The sequence below is a fragment of the Colletotrichum chrysophilum genome, assembly GCF_026319265.1.
Source record: "Colletotrichum chrysophilum strain AFK26 chromosome Unknown scaffold_83, whole genome shotgun sequence".
NCBI classification, from domain to species: Eukaryota; Fungi; Ascomycota; class Sordariomycetes; order Glomerellales; family Glomerellaceae; genus Colletotrichum; species Colletotrichum chrysophilum.
Genome location: NW_026517370.1, coordinates 76,291 through 100,851, shown reverse-complemented (window position 1 = coordinate 100,851; position 24,561 = coordinate 76,291). Strand labels below are relative to the sequence as shown.

At 51.2% G+C, this 24,561-nt stretch overlaps 9 protein-coding genes and 1 non-coding gene across 10 annotated transcripts; 6 read left to right on the top strand and 4 right to left on the bottom strand.

Moving 5' to 3' along the window:
- Positions 1-1,894: 1,894 nt before the first annotated feature.
- COL26b_009016 (uncharacterized protein) lies at positions 1,895-2,890 on the bottom strand (the record flags this gene model as incomplete). Its single annotated transcript, XM_053181758.1, has 1 exon — positions 1,895-2,890. One exon carries the CDS (start codon positions 2,888-2,890, stop codon positions 1,895-1,897), a length of 996 nt encoding a protein of 331 aa, XP_053034299.1.
- A 1,154-nt stretch (positions 2,891-4,044) lies between these two features.
- Positions 4,045-5,354, top strand: COL26b_009015 (uncharacterized protein; the record flags this gene model as incomplete). The annotated part of the gene is made up of 2 exons (XM_053181757.1): positions 4,045-4,114; positions 4,171-5,354. The coding sequence occupies 2 exons, from the start codon at positions 4,045-4,047 to the stop codon at positions 5,352-5,354; spliced, it is 1,254 nt and encodes a 417-aa protein (XP_053034298.1).
- A 2,411-nt stretch (positions 5,355-7,765) lies between these two features.
- On the top strand, positions 7,766-8,977 carry COL26b_009014 (uncharacterized protein; the record flags this gene model as incomplete). The annotated part of the gene is made up of 1 exon (XM_053181756.1): positions 7,766-8,977. The coding sequence occupies one exon, from the start codon at positions 7,766-7,768 to the stop codon at positions 8,975-8,977; it is 1,212 nt and encodes a 403-aa protein (XP_053034297.1).
- A 1,559-nt stretch (positions 8,978-10,536) lies between these two features.
- COL26b_009013 (uncharacterized protein) lies at positions 10,537-11,274 on the top strand (the record flags this gene model as incomplete). The annotated part of the gene is made up of 1 exon (XM_053181755.1): positions 10,537-11,274. The coding sequence occupies one exon, from the start codon at positions 10,537-10,539 to the stop codon at positions 11,272-11,274; it is 738 nt and encodes a 245-aa protein (XP_053034296.1).
- A 530-nt stretch (positions 11,275-11,804) lies between these two features.
- COL26b_009012 (uncharacterized protein) lies at positions 11,805-12,691 on the top strand (the record flags this gene model as incomplete). Its single annotated transcript, XM_053181754.1, has 2 exons — positions 11,805-11,917; positions 12,004-12,691. 2 exons carry the CDS (start codon positions 11,805-11,807, stop codon positions 12,689-12,691), a joined length of 801 nt encoding a protein of 266 aa, XP_053034295.1.
- A 319-nt stretch (positions 12,692-13,010) lies between these two features.
- On the bottom strand, positions 13,011-13,109 carry COL26b_009011. The gene has a single exon. It is a non-coding gene; the product is annotated as a tRNA-Leu (tRNA).
- A 4,595-nt stretch (positions 13,110-17,704) lies between these two features.
- COL26b_009010 (uncharacterized protein) lies at positions 17,705-18,354 on the top strand (the record flags this gene model as incomplete). Its single annotated transcript, XM_053181753.1, has 2 exons — positions 17,705-18,172; positions 18,292-18,354. The coding sequence occupies 2 exons, from the start codon at positions 17,705-17,707 to the stop codon at positions 18,352-18,354; spliced, it is 531 nt and encodes a 176-aa protein (XP_053034294.1).
- Positions 18,355-18,504: 150 nt separating this feature from the next.
- COL26b_009009 (uncharacterized protein) lies at positions 18,505-19,005 on the bottom strand (the record flags this gene model as incomplete). Its single annotated transcript, XM_053181752.1, has 1 exon — positions 18,505-19,005. One exon carries the CDS (start codon positions 19,003-19,005, stop codon positions 18,505-18,507), a length of 501 nt encoding a protein of 166 aa, XP_053034293.1.
- Positions 19,006-20,925: 1,920 nt separating this feature from the next.
- Positions 20,926-22,136, top strand: COL26b_009008 (uncharacterized protein; the record flags this gene model as incomplete). The annotated part of the gene is made up of 3 exons (XM_053181751.1): positions 20,926-21,346; positions 21,404-21,533; positions 21,740-22,136. 3 exons carry the CDS (start codon positions 20,926-20,928, stop codon positions 22,134-22,136), a joined length of 948 nt encoding a protein of 315 aa, XP_053034292.1.
- Positions 22,137-22,291: 155 nt separating this feature from the next.
- Positions 22,292-23,768, bottom strand: COL26b_009007 (uncharacterized protein; the record flags this gene model as incomplete). Its single annotated transcript, XM_053181750.1, has 3 exons — positions 22,292-22,303; positions 22,475-22,807; positions 22,863-23,768. The coding sequence occupies 3 exons, from the start codon at positions 23,766-23,768 to the stop codon at positions 22,292-22,294; spliced, it is 1,251 nt and encodes a 416-aa protein (XP_053034291.1).
- Positions 23,769-24,561: the final 793 nt, after the last annotated feature.

The following is a 24,561-nucleotide window of genomic DNA, read 5'->3' as shown; positions in this document are numbered from 1 at the left end:
ACGACGCGATTCCTCAGTACTCGATCCTTTCCCACACATGGGATGATGAAGAGGTGCTCTTCCATGAGATGCTGAACCCAACCGATGAAATACGAGGTCGAGCTGGGTACAAGGAAATTCAAAAATGCGCCGAGATAAGCAGAAAGATCTGGGATTGTGACTTCACCTGGGTGGACACATGCTGCATCGATAAAACAAGCAGTTCCGAGCTTTCAGAATCAATCAACTCCATGTATGCGTGGTATCGAGACTCCTATATCTGCTTCGCGTACCTGGAAGACTTCCACGACGAAAATATCAGCCAGGTGTCGCAAAAGACACGATGGTTTACCAGAGGCTGGACACTTCAAGAATTACTTGCCCCCGAAGAGGTAATATTCTTTTCCGCGTCTTGAAAAAGGATCGGCAATAAGAAATCGCACCTCCCCAGTTTAGAGTCAATCACTGGGATTGACCAATCTATACTCAAGATGAACAAACTACAAGGTGTATCCGTGGCTAAGAAGATGAAATGGGTAGCAAACCGCACGACGACAAAAAAGGAGGACCTAGCATATTGTATGTTGGGCATATTTGGCGTGATTTTACCCTTGCTCTATGGCGAGGGAGACAAAGCCTTCACAAGGTTGCAAGAGGAGATTATGCGAAACTCGGAAGATGTTACTCTTTTCCTATGGATAAGCCTCAACGAGAACGCAGGCTATTCCAGAGGGGCACTCGCCCACCATCGAAATGAATTCGCTGATTCCACAGCACCTAACACACCGATGAACGTCCTTGACGAGCCATACCAAATGACCAACAAAGGACTGCAAATAACAACGCCGTTGATGGAATTGGACCATGTGGATCCAGTACACGTCTCCTTCCCCAAGGAAGACCCTTTCCGAAGTTCTCTTTTCCTTCTTTCCTTCGACCAGCATGACCCTAAAGAAGGGATCATTACTCACCATGTCGTTCTCCGAAAGGTTAAGGACGCAAAAGACCACTACGTCAGGGCTTACCCTCATTTCCAATTTGTCGCCCCACGAAAAGCTCCAACTACGTGGCCCCATAACCGCCGACCCAGAGAGCAGACTATCATAATAGTTGAACGGCTTTCTCTTTCTAATATCGACTGGGTTTTGCCTTGCGAAGGATTTGAAATCACCGAGGTGATATACAATCCTGCAATCAAGTTCCTGAACCCAGCTGTGTCCGAGTTGAAGCTCACACACGAGCTGGTGCAGACCACTTCCAGTGCAGACAACGGCGTTATTGAAGCCTTGTATTCTTCTCATCACGCCCGAAGAGGGCCTGGAAGTCCAAATCCATCTTTACGACATATCCTCTTGAGGTACGAGCAGCAACACGCTAGGATACATATGTTCATTTTCTACGACTTACGTGCAAAAGTATCCGAGATAGGTGGTACCATTTCTATTGATTCACTTCCGCAAGCAGTGCGGAAACAGCATTACCCATCTGGAATAGGAGGGCTTATATCATCCAGTTCCAAAAGACTATCGTTTTTTACGGGCACTGCGAATCTGAGACAAGAGACGGAAATTAGAGGAGGGATAGGCAATGCGCAAGTCTATGCCGAATTCTCGCGAAAACTTATTGATCAGAGCCTCTTTTTGGATGTGTATATCAAACACTACGAGCTGTAGTGTAGGAAGCCCCCCGCGTTTGGTAACAGACGCAAAGCTAACTTAACCCTTCTTGACATATAGGGACAATACAAACACAGAGCTAAAGGCATGGCGTAATGATGAGAATTTTGGCATGAATGCTAAATAGCTAAATATCGGTCACATGGACGAATTGCCTTTCGTTGACGACGATATGTAGATGAAGTTCGTCCTTGACATACTATATATATATGAGATTTTAGAGACTACTCCAAGCATCATCAAAGTTTTGCCAGTTGAACTTTCTTATCTTGATACACAACCTCGAAACTGTACGCCGGGTCATAGTGCATAGTCCAGTATCCGTCCCAAATGCTCTTCGTCACAGGACCAACCTGCCCACCGCTCACGGGCTTCCCATCCAGGCTGGTTATCGGCATGATACCACCCGCTGTAGTGCACATCAATATCTCGTCAGCCTGATATGCCATCTCGACCGGAACGACCTCAACACGAACGGGAATGTTGTTGGCTCCCGCGACATCGATGACGCTTTTACGCGTGACGCCTTCGAGAACACCGCGGTCGGGGGTGTACAACGTCCCGTCCTTGATCAAGATTATGTTGAAGCCTGATCCCTCGGTCAAGTTGCCATCTCCATCGGTTAGAAATGGGTAAGTGGCACCTCGGTCAGATGCCTCGAGCATGCCCCTAGTGAAATCTCCCCATTGCAAGTTCTTCACACGCGGGTCTATAGCCCCTGGAGGCACCCTCCGGACCGTTCGCGCGATGATGGCATTGCCGCCATGAGGCTGAATCGAGGGCGGCATGACCCAGATGAATGGAAGGACAAGCATGTAGAGCCTGTTGTCCTTGGCAACTTCTTCAGCGCGAGCGAACATGACGCTCTGAAGACCGCGAGTGACGATGAGTTCGACGAAAGCGTCTTTGATACCGGTTTTGACCACCATCTCAATCAAAGTCTTCCTGATCTGGTTACGAGAAAGAGGCAGCTTCAATCTCAGCTTGCTGCAGCTGGCGTCGAGTCGATCAAGGTGGTCCTCGAGACGAAAGAAGCGACCATCCCAAACCGAGGGCACATCGTAAGTAAGATCGCTTCTCAAAAATCCCTGATCCTGCAGAGGGATGCGAGCTTCGGCGACTGGAACAAGATTTCCTTCAACCCAGGCGATGCCTTTGGCGTACGGGCTGGTGCTCTGCGCTAGCACGGCCTGCCGTTGGTGGTAGCCGGCGAACACCTTTCCCATGGAAGTCATTCTGGAATTTTGCCGCGATCTGGGGTAGATAAATATGATGATCTGATGCTTGTGGTTGGCGTTGAGGATGATGAACTAGAAGGCTACTGACGAAATCCCGACTTCTCCGGCCATGTCGTTGGAATTAACGTTGGGTTTCTCATTAGCTAACTATCCCAACAGATTGGAGATTACGACCTTACGTCAAGAGATAAGGAAGTGTAGGGAGGGAAAGTGACTACATTGGATGATCTCGCTGCCATGCAAGCATGTGCTTTGCGGGGACGGAGCCCGAGGTCCGCACTTCCATGAAGCCCATAGTTTAACCTAAATTACGATTTCGAAGTTATCAAATTGCTTCTACAGGCTACACAAAATTTAGAGCAGTGCAGCGGAGGGAAACGATGACCTAGGCAGCGATACCGCTGACAATTATTTCGGGGTGATCCTGTCATTTGCCGCGTCGGGACCGCTGGTCATGGAGCCTGCGGATTTACGGACTATTCATTATTAAGCAGTCCCTCGTTCGAGCCAGGAAAGCAATCCTTCTGGATAGGAAAGATGATTTTATCATTATTCTATGCGTATGCTTACTAGACTAATCTAGTTCGAGTCGATTTTCGACGGCTAGGTATTGAGAAGTGCATGTGGACATAGCGGAGTTAAGAAACAGTCGGGGGGATCGCGGACAATCAACATGACCGGCCGCAAACCGTGCATGACAGCAGCGAAGAAACTTTTCGTGATAGCAAATAGAGTAGGTGTCAAAAATACGAAGTATAAGAAGGACGTAATGGTTGTGAATTGTCAGATATCAGAAGGTGTCACTAACATCGACGATTGCTCATCTCAGTCCTGAGTCGCAATGAGATCGGCAACTTACCTTTCGCTCATATTTACTGCATGCACGGTGGCAGCAGCACCGAAAGCCAGTCAAAGCTCGCTGAAAACTTCTGTAAACACAAGCTCTGGTGTCTTCGCTCCTTACTTCTCTGACTCGCAGCCCGACGTTGCTTCTTTTCTTGATATTCCCTACGCCGAAAGCCCAGTTGGAGATCTCCGATTTGCACCACCTCTCGCGAAGAGATACCCGGGCGACAAGATTATCAGAGCGCCAAATCTTCCAGCTGGTTGTTTTCAGTATGTTGCGCCTTACCTCCGCGGTACTGTTACGGATGGACCAGTTACTGCTGCAGCATTCCAGCGAAACGACTTCTCGAATACCACCGAAGACTGCTTACGGTTGTCAATTTTCGCCCCGGCAAAGACGACCAGGAACAACTCTTCTTCTCAATCTCTAGCCAAAGGCAAGTCTTTGCCGGTGATTGTCTGGGTCCACGGCGGCGGGTACAGCTTCGGCGGCATCAACGTTCCCTTCCAGCTTGCGCCGAATTGGGTTCAGCGAAGTCAGAAGCATATTGTCGTTCAAGTCCAATACCGTCTCAATCTTCTCGGTCTCCCAAATGCGGCAGGACTAGCCGAGACCAATAAGAACTTCGACCTGCCTTTCCTTGACCAGCGCGTTGCAATTGAATGGGTTCGCGCCAACATTGCCAACTTTGGCGGTGACCCTAGTCGCATCACGCTATGGGGTGAGAGCGCGGGAGCGTACTCTGTAGACGGCTACTTGTTCGCTTGGCCCCATGATCCTATCGTCAAAGGAGTCATCGCGGACTCTGGAAATGCGGTGGCTATCCCGAGCGTCTTGTCCGACCCGAACAACCATACTACTTTCTCATTTGTTGCGGACCGGCTTGGGTGTGGCAACTTGTCGGCTGCCCCGGAGCTCAAGTGTATGCGCCAGGTCCCTGCATCCAAGATCAAGACGTACCTTCAGGCAGGTATTGGAGAAGGTGGCGCCGCCGATGATGCTGTCGCATTTGGAGCGTTCGCCGACAACATGACCATCTTCAGCAACTACACCGAAAGAATCAGCAAGGACGGCTTCAACTTTCCAACACAGATACCGCTTCTGATCGGGACAAACACAAATGAAGGAGCCGCAGTGGTCCCTTACAACTTCACAGGCACCAACACTGCAACCGAGTTGCCAAGCGACCTCGCCAGAGTCGCGCAGGGCTTCTCGCTCAATCTGCAATGCACCACTCTGGAGGAAGTACGGCTTAGGTCTGAAGCTGGAGCGACGACGTATCAATACCTTTATGCCGGCAACTTCACCAACATATCGCCATTGCCATGGTTAGGCGCCTACCACACAGCTGAGCTTCCCCTGATTTTCGGCACTCACGAGATTGACGGGCCGTCAACAGACTTTGAACAGAGAGTGAGCGAGCGCATGCAAGACTTGTATCTCCAGTTCGCTATTGATCCAGAGAATGGACTGAAAAGCGCTGGTTGGCCACCAGCGACTGCGCAGCTCAACCAGTCGCGATTGATTGAGTGGGCTGCTGGGCACAAGGTTGAGAAGGTAATTACAACCGAGGCCCTGCGTGAAGAATGTGTACGGAATGGGTTTGCTGTTTGAGTTCAGACGCTAGATTCAAGGGAAGGATTTAATCCTTCACTTATGTGTGATGAGTTTATCAGATTATTAGGAAACGTCGAAAATGAAAAAAAGGCGAATTAAACTTTCCTTAGCCCACCAAGCTACATCATATTCCGTAGGTATCTGATAATCCCCCGCCACAGTCGAAAGCCGTGGTGACATCTCTCGATTGATTAGCATGCGGCTGATAGGAAGAAGAGAACCTGGAAAAATGATGGATCAACCATGATCGCCTCACAGCCGACTGCTGGCTCTGAGACTGCGCTGCTTCCGAAAGACCCGCAACTTTCCAGCCGGCAACTGACGGAACGAGTGAGAGTTGAGAGCTGATAGCCGTGACTGAAAAATGACCCCTCTTGCGCTGATGGTGTCTGAGAGAGTTACCACTTAATGTCACCAGTATCATGTGCGATCCCTACCGTTCGGGAATGGAAATAAATAACTCTGTTGCCTACGATGATCCGCGGCAAAAACTGTCTCCCCATCTGATTATAGATGGCAAATGTGTTGGCATGAACAAAAAAAGGGTATGTGATGAAGATGATGCCGGAAAGACTGCAACAGTTAGGCCGTGGGACTGAGCACACAACCGCCCTTTCTTATCGGGTACCACGGGAACTATTAGCTGAACTACGTCCGGTCTTTTGCATATGCCAGCCCAAACAGCCTCGAATCCAGTTCGCCTCGCAACCTCTCGTCTGTCGTCTTAACTTCCTTGGCATTGATATGCGGGTGTCTGTGGGTATCAAGCACGTTGTCTGGGCTGACCAGTCCGCGTTCAGGACTGGGCGGTTCTTGTGACTAAGCTGCAGAACCTCATTGAAATCCGCAATTGAGTTCCGAGATAGTTGGATTATTAGTATGTTGCTTGAATTCCCTTGGATTCTGCCTGCGTTTGCTGAAGTGACTGCCGAAAGACGCGGAAATGCCGACAGGTGGGATGCCCCGTTGCGGGTTTTGTCCGAGTCAAAGCACGCTGGGGATTCCTCGATGCTTCGCCGTAGTGAGGCTGACATCTGCATGAAGACCTCTATTCTCTTTTTTCGGACAACTGCCGCATTTGGAGAGGTTTCACTGGAAGAAAACTTGGCGGGAAGCCCGACGATTCGGAATGCGGAGAGGGGAAAAGAGGGTAAAAATCTGTAAGGGGGGAGCAGATGCGCAGCATGAAGTAATTCCGGCAGAAGCACCAGAATGCCCCGAAGCGGAAGCTAAGACCCACCGGCAGATTCGGCAGACGCCGAGATGTCGTTAGAAATAGAAATAAACAGTGGCGGACAGGGGGGCAATTAAAATCATGGGGGAGAGAATGTGGATTTGGAGAAGCCGGGGCATCCATGACATCACCCTCGCCCGACCTAACTGGAGGCGAACCGCCCCCATGCCGCCATCTTTCTGGAGAAAAGATGGTGGGCTGATTGTGAATTATCAGATCTGTGACTTGGTCTTACGCCAAAGCACCTTAATCTGACTTCGCTTCCGTCCAAGTGACTGATTTGTCCTCCTGTTCCATGGACTGAGGTCATCGTTCGGCTACGTACGCCTCGAGTCTGCCTTGATTTCGCCCTGGACAAGAGCCTAACCAACTCTTGTCTGCCGTCCCTCCCGTGTTTTCCTACTCCTGTCTCACGCGACCTTGCACTCTTTTTCCGGCAGAATCACTGTGTCCCTAAGCCAGCTCATTGGCGACAACTGCCGCCAGCCCCCAGATTGACTTCACATGGTAATCCAAGAGACGGCATCCCACTTACCGGCTCCAATCCTCAACTGGGAAGTTTGTGGTTCTCCGTAGTTTACGTCCAGAGGCGCGTGATGGCGAAGCAGATGGCATGCTTGAGCATGGGGCACATATCCGCCAAGACCCCCCCTGTCTCAAGGTCTGCCCTGTGAGCGGAACCTCTATCAAGATCACATCCACCCTAGTCATTCTCTAAGCTATGTTATTTCTGCCCATCCAAGTGGGAAACACGCCCGAACGACGTTTCAGCCGCCGGGCAAACATGTGCCTGTAAGCCTGGTGGGTGGGTGGCCAGCCGGCTTCATCGACGGGGATGGCTGGACGACGTGGCATTCCGTCAGCGGTTGACAAGACGCGGTACCGCAGCTTGTTCCCCCTCCACACCCATTTCTTGTAGGTTCGGGTTGTCAAATAGCTAGATCTTTACAAGGGGGAGGAGAGCCGCAGGCTGTTGGCAGCATACGGTTCCCTTGGCGTACGCACTTATTTGAAGAACGAAAACCCACTTTCCTTTTGCCAAGTTTTGTCGATTGATTATCTAGACTGAAGCACTACACAAATGTCACTGAATATGAAGCGCCGAAATTGGAGTCCTCGAGGTACTCGCCGTCGTGGTCTAACTGGCTTCTTGGCACGGTTTGCCTTTCGTTTCATGGCCATCGCGGCCCTTTTCACCACCTATCATTGTCTCGATCTTCATGTTCGCTATCGAGACTCTGTGCGTGCCAAGTACTCAGCCACGCAGTTCACCATCCTATCGGACTACGATGAAGCAACACTCAGTAGGTCAGGATGGGAGGCTGAGTCTCACTTGTCCAATCCTGAGCGCATGGCCCTGCTCGAGAACAGGCCGCAATGGAAGAGGCTAGGGGGTGGCCGGGAGGGAGAAGCTTTCATCTACAACGGTTCTGTCATCAAAGTCTACAATGAGGCGAGCAGTCCTTTCCGCAACTGCATGTCAGACACGGACGATGGATTGAGGAGATGGCCGACAGAGATCCCAGTCAGTCTCATCATGGGAGGCCATGAGGACATCACAACACCACCAAACGACGATATGTATAGGGACTTGTTTGTTCCGGTCAAGGACTACTTTCTCGCCACTACGAACCCTTCACAACCACCCAAATGGCATCTCGTCACACCATTCCTCAAGGCCGGCACCCTCGCCAAGCTGGCAAAGAAACTACGCACCTCGGAGAGGCCGCTCACATATCGTGAGGTCGACATGATGTTCCGTCCATCTTTCGAGTCCCTCCTATCCGCTTTGGATTACCTCCACCAAGCTCATAACCTCTGTCACGATGACATCAAGATGGACAACATCTTCGTGGCATCCGAGGTTGACCCTAGACGATGGAAGATCGGGGATCTTGGCAATGCTCGTGAGCCTGAGCACCCGTATCACTTTACACCACTGTGGGTTGCCGACACCCCGCAGCTGCGCGACTGTCGTGCCAACGACGCACTGCGCTTGACGAAGTCGTACATTGAGTTCGTGCGCATCGCCAGCGGGAATTCGGAGGAGTTTGACGTGGCCTTCTTCCAAGGAGTTGAGCCGGCAAGCAGGTTCTACTGGACCGTCGCTGGTGCGGCATCTCCTGCTTCGGCTGCAGACGTACGAGAGCTGTCAAGAGGCTTCCCTCCTTTGATGGACGAGGATGAGATGGTGTGGACGTCAATGGAGCGTGTCAAAGCCAAGAGCGGTTTCAATGCTGTCACCACAGCTCTGCTTGGCTGGAATGTCTCTCTCGGGAGGGCGGTCATGAGTGAATTGAGAGTTGGAGCGAAGGAGTTGATGGGTCAGATCTTTGGACTCACTGGCATATTGGGCGTTCCTGTCACAGGATGTCACACTGAATAAGAGGCTGCTGGGGTGGTTTGCTTTTTAAAGTCTTCTGGCGTTGGGAACTTGAAGGGCAAGCAAGGTCGGCGTTGGCGTACTGGCACGGCAAATGCTTTGACAGCTGTTACATGATATATACCCCGGGTAGGGCAAAATTTGGGATGGCTGGGAGACAACATGGAAGCGAAAAGGCCTTCACGAGTTTCAGAATATACGGCGTCTGCTTGATTACAGTCAATAAATGGTATTTAAGACATCGTGCCATGGTTGCAGAGGACATAGGCTTGGATGTATTGCTTCCTTGAGTCGTCTAGAGCGGGATATCTACAAGACCATCAAGCTTGTCCAAAGGTCGCAGATTTTGTAGATTGGTGAACCGTCCCATGACGCAAAATAAAATAAGTCGTGCAGAGATAGCTGCAGTATCGCCGTAGTTTCCAAGTCATTGGCGATTTGCTGTCTCAGCTGAAGACCTTGATTTTGAGGGATACGGGAACTCAGCCATGATGCGCCGACCCATTCTAAATTCGTACTCGAAATTAGGCATCTTCTTTTGCTGTCATTCTCGGTTAAGCCCCCAAGAGGGGGGGCTTGCACTGCGCCGAAGGAGCTCCGCCTTCAGCGCTTGTCTTAAGCGACCTTGGCAACTTTTTCAGCCCAAGAAACAGCGCTTAATGTGTCATCATCTCTTCCAGCCTCAATGATTATCGTGACATGAGAGTTGCGTATCTTTCGTTGTTGAGATTCATGACCAGAGCCGAAATTATTTACCTGTCCCTGAGCCGTAGCTGATGTTCCCCTTTCACTTAGACGCTCAGTAGGGAATACTTGACCCTCAAGTCTTTCATGAACAATCATCATAGATTCAGTGAAGGTATCCTGTGTTCCTCTGAAACCACGATAGAAATGGCATCTCCAAATAATGCGTGTACTAATGTGAGTTTACTATCTGCCGATGAGACATCGCAACTTTTTTTAAACGGTCTAGACGCGGTCTGCGAAAGTGGTGCTGATTCGGATATTTTGCCGGCCTGAATCTTGGCAGCCAATGGTCTAGGCAGCCTTTATTCTCTACAATCTAGGCCTTCATTGACCCCCTCGGAAAACAGTGCATGGCAGAGAACACTACCCCCGCCGGCCGCCAACCTTAACATAGATGTGCCTGCATACACTGCCCTACGATCTCCCTCGGACTCTGCTTACTGCGGCCCGCTGCCGAGGCCACAGCAAAAGACGCACGGCTGTGCTTGTCAAAATACTGTCCTGCATGTATCACCGCTTCGAAATAGCTTCATTGGCATAGTTTCCGCGGAGTGCGAAGCTGAAGCCAAGCTTCCTAGTCTCTATCAAATGCTGGGTGCCTGGAACCCTAAGAATAGCCTCAAGTCTAGATGTCGGACAGGAATCTTGAATTATAAAATCATGAAAATCTAATGATAAATAACCACTCAATCACTCAACACGCAACACAATTCAGCAAACCAAATACCACCAGTCTCATCTCATCACCACACAATCTCCCCGAGCTTCATATCCCGTCTTGTTCACCAATAAATCATCGACTTTACCTCATCAAAATGGTCTCTTTCAAGAACATCGCCACCCTCCTTACTCTGGCTGCCGCCTCTATGGGAGTCAATGGCGCTTCAGTACCCCGCCAATACGCCGAGAACGGGGTCGTCGTTCACGAGGGTGGTTCTTGGATTCCCAACCCGGCCGCATCCTCTATTGACCGCCGTGATAAGGATCAAGAGTGGAAAGATTATCACCGCCAGACCGAGATCATGGCTGAAGAAGGCATGTGCCGCGCCTATTCCAAGCCGACCGACCGCGACCTGAACTGGCCTTGCCGCGAGTACTGCATTCGAGCCACCGGTGATTACAGCGCCGCTTGCTCTAGTGGCCACGTCTGGGAGAACAAGGCCGAAGGCAAGACGAAGCCCGGATACCCTCTCTTGCCCAACCCCGATGGCGAGCTGTTCACCTATGGAGGTGAATGCACTTGCATCACTATCCCGGATGACCTGGCTCAGAAGATCTCTGAAGGCCTGGAGAACAGTGGTGCGATCATTTGTAGCGTCTGGCTCTTTTCTATCAAGAAGGTTCTTGAGAAGGGTAGCTACCTCATTCCCGGTGGTGGTCCCGTCTCCAAGGTTGTCAAAAGCATTGCGAAGTCTGTTGGCAAGGTGGTCAGCTCCGGCAAGGGCTCTGATGCGTGGGCATCTATGGTCAGAGACACTTGCGGTGCCAAAGGCCACGATGTGACGATGGACATCGAGAAGGCTTTCGACTTCTTTAAGGAGGTTCCCCTTTGAGTTCGATCATAGCCCATGTTTCCCTCTCTTTTGTCCGTTTTCGGGTCTCTAGAATTGTTTTTATGTTATTCAGCACAAGCTTTGCATATGGCCTACACGCAAAACAATTTCCAAGTCTTCATTGAAAAGTTGATCAGCATCCGAAATCTCATCTGAGCCTTCTGAAGAGTTCCGGTGACATGACCTAAGTGCTAGTGCAATAATCTGATTGGTGGATTTTGAGTATGTCGGCGTTGATGCAACGGTATCTCGGTGTTTCTATACGACGAATTGCAGGAAGAAACTTAGAAGAACCCGGATGCCGGACAAATGGGGTCGCACTTTGGCGGGGTAAACACCCGGGGTGTAATTTCACTACGCGACGCGGGGTACATGATTCAAGCCGCGGGGTTGTAGCAACAAGCCGATCTTGCTTCGGCTCGTTATAAGTACCGCTAGACGGAACTTGTCTTTGACAGTCTTGGCTGTCTTATGTGAGTAGTCTCTTCATCCCAAGTCGGCCTGTCAAGTAGTCTCACGAGAAAAAAAAAATGAAGTCTATATTAGCGTGGCCTCTGAGTCTTCTGCTCGGCGGCGTTGTTGCTGTCGCGTCTGAGATGGACAGCACCGGCAATTTGGAACATGCCAATCGAGTGGTGAAGAGGTAAGATTACCTAGGCGTTCTGGTAGTTGAGTTGAGGCTATGATGGTGAGCCGACCTATGGGTCTTTGAACTGATGGCTTATGCAGACTCGACACGGCGCAAATCACCTACTTCCCTGCAGCCAACTCAACAGGCACAGGTGTTCTTGTGTGCCCTGGTGGCGGATACACTCATGTGTCTATATCTAAAGAGGGATACATACCGGCAACGTTTCTCAACAGTCTGGGCATCGACGCATGGGTTCTCGACTACACTACGGCAGCGAACACGACTGCGCCAATCTACCCAAAGCCTCAGGATGAAGCGCTTGAGGCCTTAGCCTATATCCGCGAGCAGAATCGGACAACTAAGCTGGGCATCTGGGGTTTCTCAGCTGGCGGTCATCTCTCGGCAGTGACGCTTACCAACCCCGAAGCCAGCCTCGACTTTGGAATCCTCGCCTACCCCGTTATCACCCTTGAGGGTAACTACACGCACAAAGGTTCTCGGGATAACCTCATCGGCGCAAACGCGACTGCCGAGATGCAGCACAACCTGTCGGCGCAGAACCTCGTTTCCGCGACGACGCCGCCCACGTTTCTGTTCCATACTTTCAACGATGCGACCGTCCCTGTGCAGAATACCTTGCTCTTTGTTGAGGCTATGACAAAATTCAAGAGGCCGACTCAAGTCCTTATTCTCCCGGATGGATCTCATGGACTGGGCTTAGCGCTGGATGATCCTAAGAGGAGCTGGACGCCGGAACTCGCTCGGTTCCTGAAATACTCGATTTGAGTAGGATGAGAAGAGGGCTCCGTGTCTACTTGTTTGGGAATAAAATTTGGACGAAGCACGTTAACGGGAACAATGTCAAAAAAGACAGAGATTGTAGACATCGGGAATGGCATAGAAACTCACGTTCGAAGTTGCAAGTGAATGATCAAACACAACGTCGAGGCTACACTAGGCAGTCCTATAATTGAGGAATTACATCTGTAACAACTCAGTCAACGCGACATAAAAAATCTGGAGCAACTACTCGCAGAGCCAAGAGCCAATAAACCTTAATGGCCAGCGGCGTAGATAATTAACAGAGGGAGGCAAAAAGCAAATTTGAAAGGGACGAGACTCGAACTCGCGCGGGTTGCCCCACCAGGAAACAGATGTTAAGCTGACCTTAACCTGGCGCCATAACCAACTCGGCCACCCTTCCAGATCCGTTGAAAATTTCGAACTCCACAGCTCCCAAGTTGCGAGGGCACCGGAAGCTCGTCGCAGAACGGGGCGAACAGACGTCTTCGTCGTTCAAGTTTCTGAATTTTCTTCTGGAATCTTAGGATGTTGGATATTCTTCTGAAAGACTTGCATACGAACATCGAGTACGAGGGTACTGGAAAGGTGTAACGGCAGGCATTTGAAGTGATAACAGAGTAACTTTATTCAACAATCCTCAAGTCTACTGTCCAGTTCTCAAATAACTGGTGATAATCATTGCAGTGCAGCAATTGCGGCTTGCGTACGTACTTTGCAGCACTCCGTACATCTCCTAGGGTGCAGAAGAATCGGTCAACCTTTGGGGCATCTCCGTCGCAGACTAAGAATTTGTTTTGAGCGTGCTGTGATCTGTCATGGGAACAGCCAAGGAACGTAATACCACAGCAAGTCCGATCGCAGACATTCTAAAGCCAAGAGAGGGGCGGTTCCGAGGTCAACGAACATGGAAACTTCAATTTCAATACTTAGCCATGACTTTGACGCTGAACCCGCGAGACGCTTTCAGGAGAGCGCCGACTGAGCCAAGATCACGGCATGTGGGAGTAGATTACCGACTTGAAGATTTTGGACTTCATGGTAGCTTGGACTGCGTATCCACCGGACCAAAGTCTGGTGACTCAATATGTTGAATGATACTGAAGATCCTGCAGTTCTGTACAGGGCCATTCATCAATTCTTGCGTGTGCATATGGCCAAAGCGTTACGACCGAACAGCGGTCGCGGAGGCGACGATCTAATTACCCCTTCAGACTGGAGCCGCAGGGCAGTGAAGACGGCACATTTTGGGCCGATGGTACCTCTCGACACCGGTCGGGGTGGAGAATAACAACTGAGTGACATTTTTTGATCATGTTCTGAAGACGAATCATAGGGGGCTGCTGAGATATCTTCAGTGGTCGCATTTAGGATCTTATCGCCTGTTAACCGAGAGTCCAAACGCGCAGATGGCTCTACATAGGACCTCTGAGGCCTGAGAGTGAATGTGGTTGAAAGAAGGGTAAGCTTCGTGCTGCACCTGAACACCGGCTATGCAGCAAGTCGCTCCCACTCGTTGCGGGCTCTGCTTGCGTCTGATGTGGTAAAGTGCTTATCCATAATCGTACCTACCTACAGTTGAAGATCCTGAATCAGGTCGTCTTCAGCGGCTCACTGGCGGCGGGTCTGTAGGGCTGTGACAGCTGTCATTCATGACTCGCGAGAGCTTCGTTGCGGAGGCTTCAGGGCAATAAAGTTAGGTCATGTTATGGAAACCCCCCGGAACGCTAACAGTCAATGGACGGGCGGAGCCACAGGGGCAACTGTCCACCGACCAAATCCTGGCACATTTCTCGCGCGATAGGCTTCCTGACAGCTCAATGATAGCCATTTTGCAGAGGGTGCGAGAGCTGGTGAACGTGGCAGTCACCGAGGGTGCCGTGCTGCAGATGTTGATCATGGTCTGAGCGTATGCGAGTACTCAACCATCCGGGGATTTCCTGCCTTTTCACGACGAGGGTTGGCAACACCGGGACGTGGGAGGCTCCGATGCGTATCAAGTCTGACCTTCCTCCAAAGGCAAGATTTTCTCCTGCAGGTTTGGTGCTGCGAGAAATGAACTCTAGAAACACTCGAACAGGGAGATTTTCTATCGACGACTGGGGAGGACAAAGCCACGAGAGCGCTGCGTGAGTCCATGTGGGCGAACGGGGGATTCAGGACTTGCCGCAGATCATGCAACCTCAGGGGTACGCTGCCCGCCCAGAGACAATTTACGTGATCAGATCGTCGATAGAGACCTGAGAGGTGACCAGTGACGGAGCCCATATGTGGCTGGACGGTGACGTTTGCCAGTCACTATCGTCATTCCTCTCTCGCAGCTCTTCATCGAACTGCGGAAAAGGAGCTTTCCCACCGCAGACCAATTCCGCTTAACGCTTTGGCCGCTTGGAGGAATTCGAAGGAGGGTACCAGGGCCTACTGCAGTGACTGCGAGTGAGCATGCAGGAGGGAGAGCTTCAGAGGGAGCCAGGCGAGGAGTGCCTATCCTAGCAACGCTGTGGAACCGAGATGGCCGGGGTTTTTCTGCCCACCATCTTTGATGTCACCAATGGTCGGGCAGGATGAGCTCTAGCGTCACCAACGCCCACTGCTCCCATGTTCTTTTCAGGCTGATTGTGAACTGAGCCGTTCAATACCCGATAGCTACTATGCCTTGTTTTCACTAGCAGCGGGCTGAATCATGGCTCAGCGAAGGGTTTCATTCCGCTGTCTTGCCTATCTTTTTCCGCGCGCTGATGGCGGAAGACGTCTTTCTTGCAGCCTCCCAGAAAGCCAAGCCTAGTCTGGTTTAGACAATTAACGAGACCGAGCATTCATCTGAATTGTTGAGTGTGATGTTTGTCCTTCATTCAGGGGAACCGGCAGTCCGAGGAGGCCGAAAAGCTGGTCCTAGGCCTCTTCGATGTGCCGATGAACTCAAAGATCAATCACATCAGATCATTGTCTCACAAGCCAAGGCTCCCTTAACCTTCGCGCCACGGCACGGCAGCCACACACGGGTGAAAACCATGGATTCGGGATAGGTACTGGAGCGGCGTGCTGGAGAATTCTAAACGTTTTAGGCTGTGTCAAGCCGTCCCGTCACGTCGTGTTGGAAGGATGGCGGTGGCACGGCGCAGTTCTACCACCTCGCTTACGACCCCAAGCCGACCCCAACTTCTCAAGCTTACCCGCCTTCGGCAACATCTGGCCGTTGAGGCGGCGCCATCGCCAGCAGTAGCGTCGAGTACAGCTAGCCTTCATCATTCGGATCTAGTTTACGCTTTACCAGAAGCCGATAAAGTTCAACGCCAACCACCATCTCCAAACAACCCGCGCCTCGGGTCGCGGAGAGGCGAGATGAACTTCATCACACCATCTTACGTCTGCTCATCTTCCATTCCCTCCCGTCCCTGATCCTTCTGCCGTTCTTCCTATCAGGTCCAAGCCCGGCGTCTCGTCTGGAACACGCAATGGAACAAGCGAAGAAGGGGGCTAGAGACGCAACACCTCGGCGACGGACGGACATTCTCAACGCCTTCGCGGCCGAGCATTTGGTCTTTGGCCTGCTACTTGAGCCTCATTGGACGGTTTTCTGTCAGACCATGTCCGCCCTCAGGTAAAGCTCCGTGGACTGCTGCAGGTCCCCCCGGGCACTAGACTCGGTGAAGAACCCCCGATTTTGACAAGGTGCAGAGATCGTCCTCCCCAAGTGTGGGCATGACGCTAGGCCTTGCATGTCTCTCGCAGCATGGAAGGGATCGTGCATATGCGTAGGTCGTCCTGTAGCATGGATGTACATGTGGCTGAATGCACTCTGATGGAGACGCTGCCCAGAGGCCCAAAGGCGGGCGGGCAAGGCTCGCGTAAAGGAGATTGAGCCATCATCACCACATTGAGCTCGTTTCCACATCACCCTGGACGCGGCTTGTTCGTCTGTGCTTATGCATCATGGACCCGTCCATCCCTCCCACGTCGCATGCCGGCCGGGGGTCCTTGGACCCCATGTCCCATCTCATCTACGTCTCCATGTTTGTCGATGGTGTTTGAAAAGAAGGTTCACTCCCTCTCGTTAATCAACTGCTCGGCCTCGTCCCTCCATATTCAGCCCTACTATTGCGTCGAAAGCATGTTGGTGCCCGCCCCAGCGCGCGTCAGAGCAACATCATCCAGGATCCACATATATCAAAGGAGGACGACATATATCGAGACGTCAGCGAAGAGGTCGTTGCCGGACGTACGGATGACGATAACGGGATCGGCTTGAGAAGGTGCATCGTGGTACGCCTAGAAGAAATGGCTTCCGACCAAGAGAGGCAGAATAGCCTCGTTATCACGTCATGTTTCTTCACAGCGCTTTCAAGTAAGTCTTGCCTCACAGTCCATCGCCGTCAGGAAACAGCCTGCTAATCTAAAAAACCAATAGCCGTAGTAGTAATAGCACGCACATTTGTCCGAACCGTTCTAATTCGAAAACCTGGCCTCGATGATTACTTCATAATACTTGCCCTGGTTAGTGCCCTTCCTATTCTCCAAGGACTTCAATGCTGACAGCAAAGCCAGGTCTTCACGCTAGGGTATCTCGCGGAGGTATTCGTGGGAAAGGCCAACCACATAGGCTTTGCTTCAAGCCAACTTTCGTTCGACAACATGACGAACCTCCTGAAGACCACCCTCGCGATCGAGGCCACATATTATGTCTGCATATCAGCCATCAAGATATCGATTTTGTGCATGTATCTCAGGTTTGGTATGTGGATGGAGACTGTCTGTTGTTGGAACGCATCAGCTGACTCGTCCTTCAAGCTGTATCGAGGTCATTCAACATACTGTGCATATGCACCATCGCGTTCCACGCTCTATTCTTCATAATTTGCATCGGCGTCACACTATCGCAATGCCAACCTCTCTCAAAGCAGTGGGATCTTACAGGAACTGTCGACGGGATGTGTATCAATACTACTGCATTCTTCTACTGTACGTCAATTTCAATTACCTAGCTGTTTCCTTGCTAACATGCCAGTCACATCTGGCTTCAACATCCTCACTGATATATGGATTCTCATCCTCCCAATAAAGACCCTTTCCGGTATTCTGCGTCCACGCCGAGAGAAAATCGCCCTCGCCATCATTTTCGGCGTTGGCGCATTCGCCACAATAACATCTATAATCCGACTTCATACCATATACACCTACACCCTTGCCAAAGATCTGTTCCAAGAGAGCATCCTCGTCAATGTCTGGTCCATGCTGGAGATCAACATCGGCATTATCTGCGCCAGCGTCCCCGCCCTCAAGCCCCTCTTCACCCCACGAGCCCTTCGAGACGCTGTTAATCGAAACAAGAGGACAGGATACCAATACCACAGCCAAGATAGATCCGGATATAACTCGAACAAGTCGAATAACTCGAAGTCGGGAGATCGCGAAGACCAACAAGCTTACGATTTGGAGCGAATCGGAGGAGAGCACACGACCAAGACCGTGATTCAAAGCATGCCCCACTCTCCAGGAAGTGAAAGCGAAGAGAGTATTTGGAGAGGATAAACCTTTCTCAATTTCTCGTATGACGCATTTAACGATGTATATACCATGAACCACAGGTCGATGAATCTGATTCAAAGGCCGAAGAAGCAAAAAGACACGAGGTGACGATTATTGAGTAACGCTATATATTTCGCATGCCTCCATGGCCATGGCCCTGACCGCCCAATATGTGTAAATAGGAGCCGCCAGAAGTAGTCATCGAAACCAGCCGGATGATCGCAGTGGTCATTTCCTGTAACAATCTGGCCGAGGGATGCTCTCATGTGGGTTTAGATGAGACCCAGCAAGCTTGCACCAACCAGTCCAACTTTAAAGAGGAAAGTAGCCTGCTGATACGTCCGCTCCATCCTCAAATCTTGAATGTACCACTCGCCGTCAACCAACTTCCAAGTCTCGTAGTAGAAGCCGCCACCCCGGAGTCCTGCCCACGATCCCAGATGTTTCGAAAAGAGTTGATCTTCAAACCCGAACACCGCCTTGACCTGATCGGCAGCTATTTGCTCAAAATCGCCGAGTCCGATGTTGTGCAGAGTCTCGAGGTAGGAAAAGAAGTTGCCAAACCAAGCCGCGCATGCTCCCGGCGATTCGAACACACACTTTTGGGTTCCCAAAACTACGGGCTGGCCGTCTGTGCCACAATAGACGTATTGTGCCGTCGGGAGACCGATCTCCTTGTCGAACTTGTCCCACTGCTTCGTGTCGGCGTATCTAGCGTAGCGGGCTTTCTGGCGGGAGATTGCGAGAGCAACCTCTGGTGATACGTGTGCCATCTCGTAAAATAGAAGCAAAAAGGTCTTTTGAATGGTGTTATTATGAGCAATTGAAAGTTGAGAAAAAGAAATTTGGGAAGAAGGCTAAAAACGAAAAAAAGGTCGAAGCACCGATGTACCGAGGAGATGATATGTGAGGGCTGTCAGCAATAACTGGGACTTTTATGGAGTATGGTTACAAAATCGCATGATGTTCAAGGTATTTTACAATTGGCCAAGATGTCGTTGACGATACGAGACCAGAGGTTGACAGAACTTGGCAGCCTGTCAGTGGTGATTTGTCAAACCCCAGGGGGGATTGACGTGTACCGCTTGCGAACCAACATACATGTCCAGCGCATCTGGAGATTCTGTAGCGCCTTCTCTTGGCGTACATGCCATTACCGAAAACGCAGGCGCTAAAAGAGGAGGCCGTGATTTTCTGTGTCACCATCAGGGCGACGGATAGAGAATATTACCGCAAGGCTTACAGGATTGGCTTTGACCGCATTAATGACGATGAGCCACATGCTGCACAACACCCAAGTCCAGTCCTGTGTCAATAGCAGAGGAAATGGGATTTGGACTTTATTGGGAGCTTTCGAACGGGAATTCGAGAGGTCTGGAGTAATATGATGTGAAGCTCTGTCTACGCCCGCATGGCAACGCAAGCATGACGAAACTAGCCCGCAGCGTTCAACATTGTAAAACTCCTTTTCACGTCCTACAGCAGGCCGAATTCCTGGACGCCAGCCGCTATGTCACTCGCCCGTCCAAGTGAACCGTCTGTAGCTCAAAAGAACGCGCTGCTTTGGGCAGTTGGCGATACCGACACGCCGAGCATGTCGGCCCATCCGCCGAAAGGTAGCTGATTGAGCAGAGATAAGGTTCTTTCTTAGACAACGTGATGCATAACGGGAAGTGTTTGATGAGGTGCAACCCCGCTATCGGATCTCACCACTTTCGGAGCTCTGAACCCCGCGCCCAAGTGCTTGCTCCTTGGTGGCGGGGATATTCCGGGGGTGGCTGAATCCTGGCCAAGATGGCTGCCGCCATTGGTGGCAATTGGAACTTTGGTCGTCTACGTGCCATCGACAACGCAAATCCATCCACTCGCTGGAGGATATCAAATTGCTCATGACGCGTTCTCCGGAGACTGAGATGTGATCAAGCTAACTGTGCATAGCGACCCGTAAGTGTCGCTGATAACTGTTCAATGGTAGCTATTACAGATGACTTCGAAGCCTCATGTGTAGTCCTTGAGTTGGCTGAAGGTATCATCCATGAGAAAAACAGGCTTGGTTCCAAGGCAGAGATTGTGGTATTGTGAATAAAACACGCGAATCCTCCTATCTTGTGTATCTTCATACGGAAGGTAGAATATTCCCACATTCCTGGTCTGAAGTGGCTGCACGATTTGGTTCGTCTTTTTCCACAAATCGGTGTCTTCCGGCGGGTATGTTTCCCACGTGGCTATCGCCGCAACTACGATCACCAGGCATATCCACATAAGCTTTCAAGCTTCTTTATTTGGTGTGACTAGTTCGGATCTGTGGGGTAGAGCTGCAAATAGGCCGATGGCGCCCCCCCTGCGTCAAGCTAGGGATACTGTATGTGATATTGACACCGAATGAGAAAGAGCATGGCCCCGAATTACAAGCTGTTTTCAGACCATCTAATCTAAGCAAGGCCAATTGTTCTGCCACTGGTGGAAATCGAAACGGTGAAATGATTTCCTTCAGTCAGTGATTGTGAGGCTGAAGATACTGAACGACCCTGACTGTCCCAAGGGGACCACTTCGTGAGTGAGGTTGAAATAAGGAGCCGCCTTGAAACTATAAGTACAGTGATATATCCCATAGCCAACTAAGATCGACAAGCTTCTCCCCAGATCCTCACAGCCAAGACTTCCACGACCTTGTCCTTGGACCGTTTGCCAAGATGCAGCAATACTACATCCTTGCCCTCCTCCCGGCAGTCCTGGGCTGCTTGAACGCCGACACAAACTCGTGCGCCAGCTTCATCAAGTCTCAGTCAGCCACCGCCTCTGCCTTCTGCGCCACCTTCACCAAGAGCACCGTCACCGCCACCACCGGCCTCCCCGCCTGGGCTACCAACTGCTCCAACAAGCCGTCCCAGATCTCTGCGGAGTGCACCTGCAACTACAGCGGTGCTGGCGGCAGCTCGCCGACGACCACGCTCAAGACCACCACGACCGCTGGTAGCGGTGGTGCTATCACTACGCCGGCTGGTGTGACGACAACTTTGCCTGCTTCCAAGGGCGCTACGTCCACCAGCAAGGCCATCACTGTCTCGGCTGGACAGACTTACGATGGTGGGATGAAGAAGTTTGATCGAAGCCGTAAGATTCCTCATCTTTAGCTGCCTAAAAGTTGGAGGATATGCTGACCTTTTCTAGCCCGTGTCTGCCAGGAGCAAACTGAGACCGGCGAAGCCGATGCCATGTTTGTCCTAGAGGCCGGAGCTACGCTCGCAAACGTCATCATTGGACCTGACCAAGCTGAAGGTGTCCACTGCAAGGGAACCTGGTAAGTAATCATCAAATATCGTGAGGCTTGTCCTTTTGCTAACCATCGACAGCACTCTGTAAGCCTTCGACACCAACGCTCTCCCCTTTTGACATTTCAACTGACCCAGTCCCAGTTCCAACGTTTGGTGGTCCGATGTTTGTGAAGATGCTCTGTGAGTAATTATGAGAGCCCGGCAGGAAGTCTGCCTTACTAACGTGTCTCAGCACCCTCAAGCAGTCCAGCGGAACCTCCTATGTCATCGGCGGCGGTGCCTTCAAGGCCTCCGACAAGATTGTCCAGTTCAACGGCTTCGGAACCGTCAGCATTTCGAAGTTCTACGCCAACGACTACGGCAAGGTTGTACGAAGCTGCGGTAACTGCAGTGGAAACGGCGGTGCCCGCCACATCATCATTGACAACACGATTGCTGTTAACGGCGGCGTGCTCTGTGGAATCAACACCAACTACGGCGACACTTGCGTTGTGACCAACTCATGCCAGGATGACAACAAGATCTGCGACAGATACACAGGCAACAACTCTGGCGCTGAGCCTCCCAAGATTGGCTCGGGCCCTGACGGCACCTACTGCAAGGCTTCGGGTACTACTACCGCTTGCTGAGGGGATGGCTAGGAAATCCTAGTTTGGGAAGAGGGGAGGATCAAGAGACACCTTAAGCCCAATAAGGGGTGACTTCCGTTCTCACTGATTATGCTTCACTGCAAGTATTTGCGCTTTGTATATAACCTTGAAATACCGATATGATTCACAACTACTCAGTTTCCGACCTGGTGAAACCAAGTATCAATCATGTCTCGGAAGATCCGGAGCTACACGTCTAAGTGACCAGCGCCGGTTGGCCTTACAGACGTGATCGATTTCCCTTCAAGTACCTTTCGGCCTTTATGGAGTCAGTATCGAATATGATTCCATTTCAGACATGGTAAACTCGATCTTACCTCGGCAATCGCATCTGTTCCCTGGGCCCATTTCAAGAATGGGCCTGAGCTGAACTCAGCATTCATGTCGGGTTTAGTGTTTTTGAGAGACTTGACCTGCCACTCTCCGGACCTAGGCTTTAGCTTCTTTGATCGACTTGTGAACAAGTTTGTGTTGTGGCTCGCCCAAGCCTTGATACGTTCACATCTGGCTTTCCGTATCTCTTGCCAGACGGACGTGATCGTCTTGACGTTTGCGCTAGGATCAGACACTTGAGAAATGAGATATTCCAGCACGCCAATGTCTTCTACAATGAGAGAAAAGCCTTGAGCTGCGCTTGGTTGCATAGCATGCTGGAAGAGATTCAGCGTTCATGAGGCCACGGGACATTTGTTGACGGATACTTACTGCAGAGTCACCCAACAACAAGATCCTTCCATCTGTGCTAGTCCATCGAGGCAGGTCGGGGAGCTCAGCGAGCCTCCATCTGTCGCAAGACTTGGCTACATCGAGTGCAGTCCGAATTTCCGGGCATGCTCCCTTGAACATCTCTCGAACGTATCCGATATCCCCCTTCTCGTCCCACAATCCTCGCTGATCAGTGCTGCCCTTGACCCCAAACAATGCAGCATATGAACCAGACGTAGTGTTGTATCTGCTAGTGACGTGGACCAGGCCACCATCACTCATGTAGATGTTGAGGTACGACTGATCCATCAACGGCGCCAGGCCCGGGTGATTTTCCATCTCTTCCTTTGTGAGACTCACGCCGTAGAGTGTCACGTCGGTGATAATAGGATCGATCGGTTGGCCGGTCTCGCGAAGAATCTGGTCGCGGATAACTGATCTGGTTCCGTCTGCAGCCAATACCAAGTCTGCTTCCAGGCGCCTCCCGTTGCCAAGGGTAACGTAAGCTGCCTGAGCATTATCTTCGACTGTCATGACCGGTGCGTTGAATTCAATGACAGCGCCAGCGTCTTTCGCCTTTTGATGGAAAATTTCGATGAGCACGCTTCGACTCGTGCCCCAGTCTGGGGACTCGGAAATGTCCGTCGCAATGGCTCGAGTCGCCACCTCCCCGGTTGCCAGTTTGCGGAACACATTGGCTGGTGTATCGGCTGAAACTCTTCTTAAGTCTGGGCCAAGACCCCAACTATGGAGGATCTTGGAGGCTCCTGGTCGTATGTTAAGAGCACCGCCTGCGGGACCGAGATCAGGCCGCTGTTCGAGGACTCGGACGTGGTGTCCTTTCCGCGCAAGCCCAAAGGCAGCACACAAACCACCCAGGCCGGCTCCGACGATGATGATTTTCATGACGAGCTGGGAAAAGGCCAGTTATCAGAGCAGCAGCACCCTCCACGCAGTTTGGGATATTTTTCGGATCAGATGAGAGGTTCTCAAAAGCGTCAAGTCCGACTTGTGCTGACGACGCAGGGGCCTCTTAAGTGACATGCTCGATGTCAGCGGATGTCGCGGGGAAGGACTAGCGCCAAGAATGGTTCCGACCATGTCAAACAAGGTTACAATTTGCCGGTTTTACCACGGGTACAACGCCTTTCGCGTACCATCGTCCACCCTGCTCGAATCGGAAGTTTCGTGAGAGATGGAAATCGCCAGAGTTGATGCGTTTGCTTCGGTCAGTGTGCTTACTTATTACTCTCGCAGGAATTGCAGGGCAGCTTTAGTACTGCGTTGATGGGCTCTGAATCTCGTGGCGGCAAAATCGAGGGCTTGGAGGCGTCTGTCATTTTATCTCTTGTGGTAGGGGATAGTGAACGAAAGCTTGGGGTCTTTCGTCAAAAAGGATGTATCAAGGGTCATCTGCAAGAATGTCTCACATCCGCCGACTGGACACGGGGCCGGCACGGCGGCCGTGGTGGGTCTGACTTGCCGATCGGCCGGCACTCTCGGTCTCGGGAAATGGTCTTATTCTATACCCCAACAAATCCGCAGTAGGCTTGGAATATCCAGAAAATTCAGGTCGAGTATACTAAGTAAGCCGTGGGATTTACAAGGCATGGTTAGCCAAGTTCACTGCTGAGCTAGACGTCACCTAAGCCGTTCTAGGCTCGATAGATGACTAGGTGTTGCGGGGACTGCTTCTTTC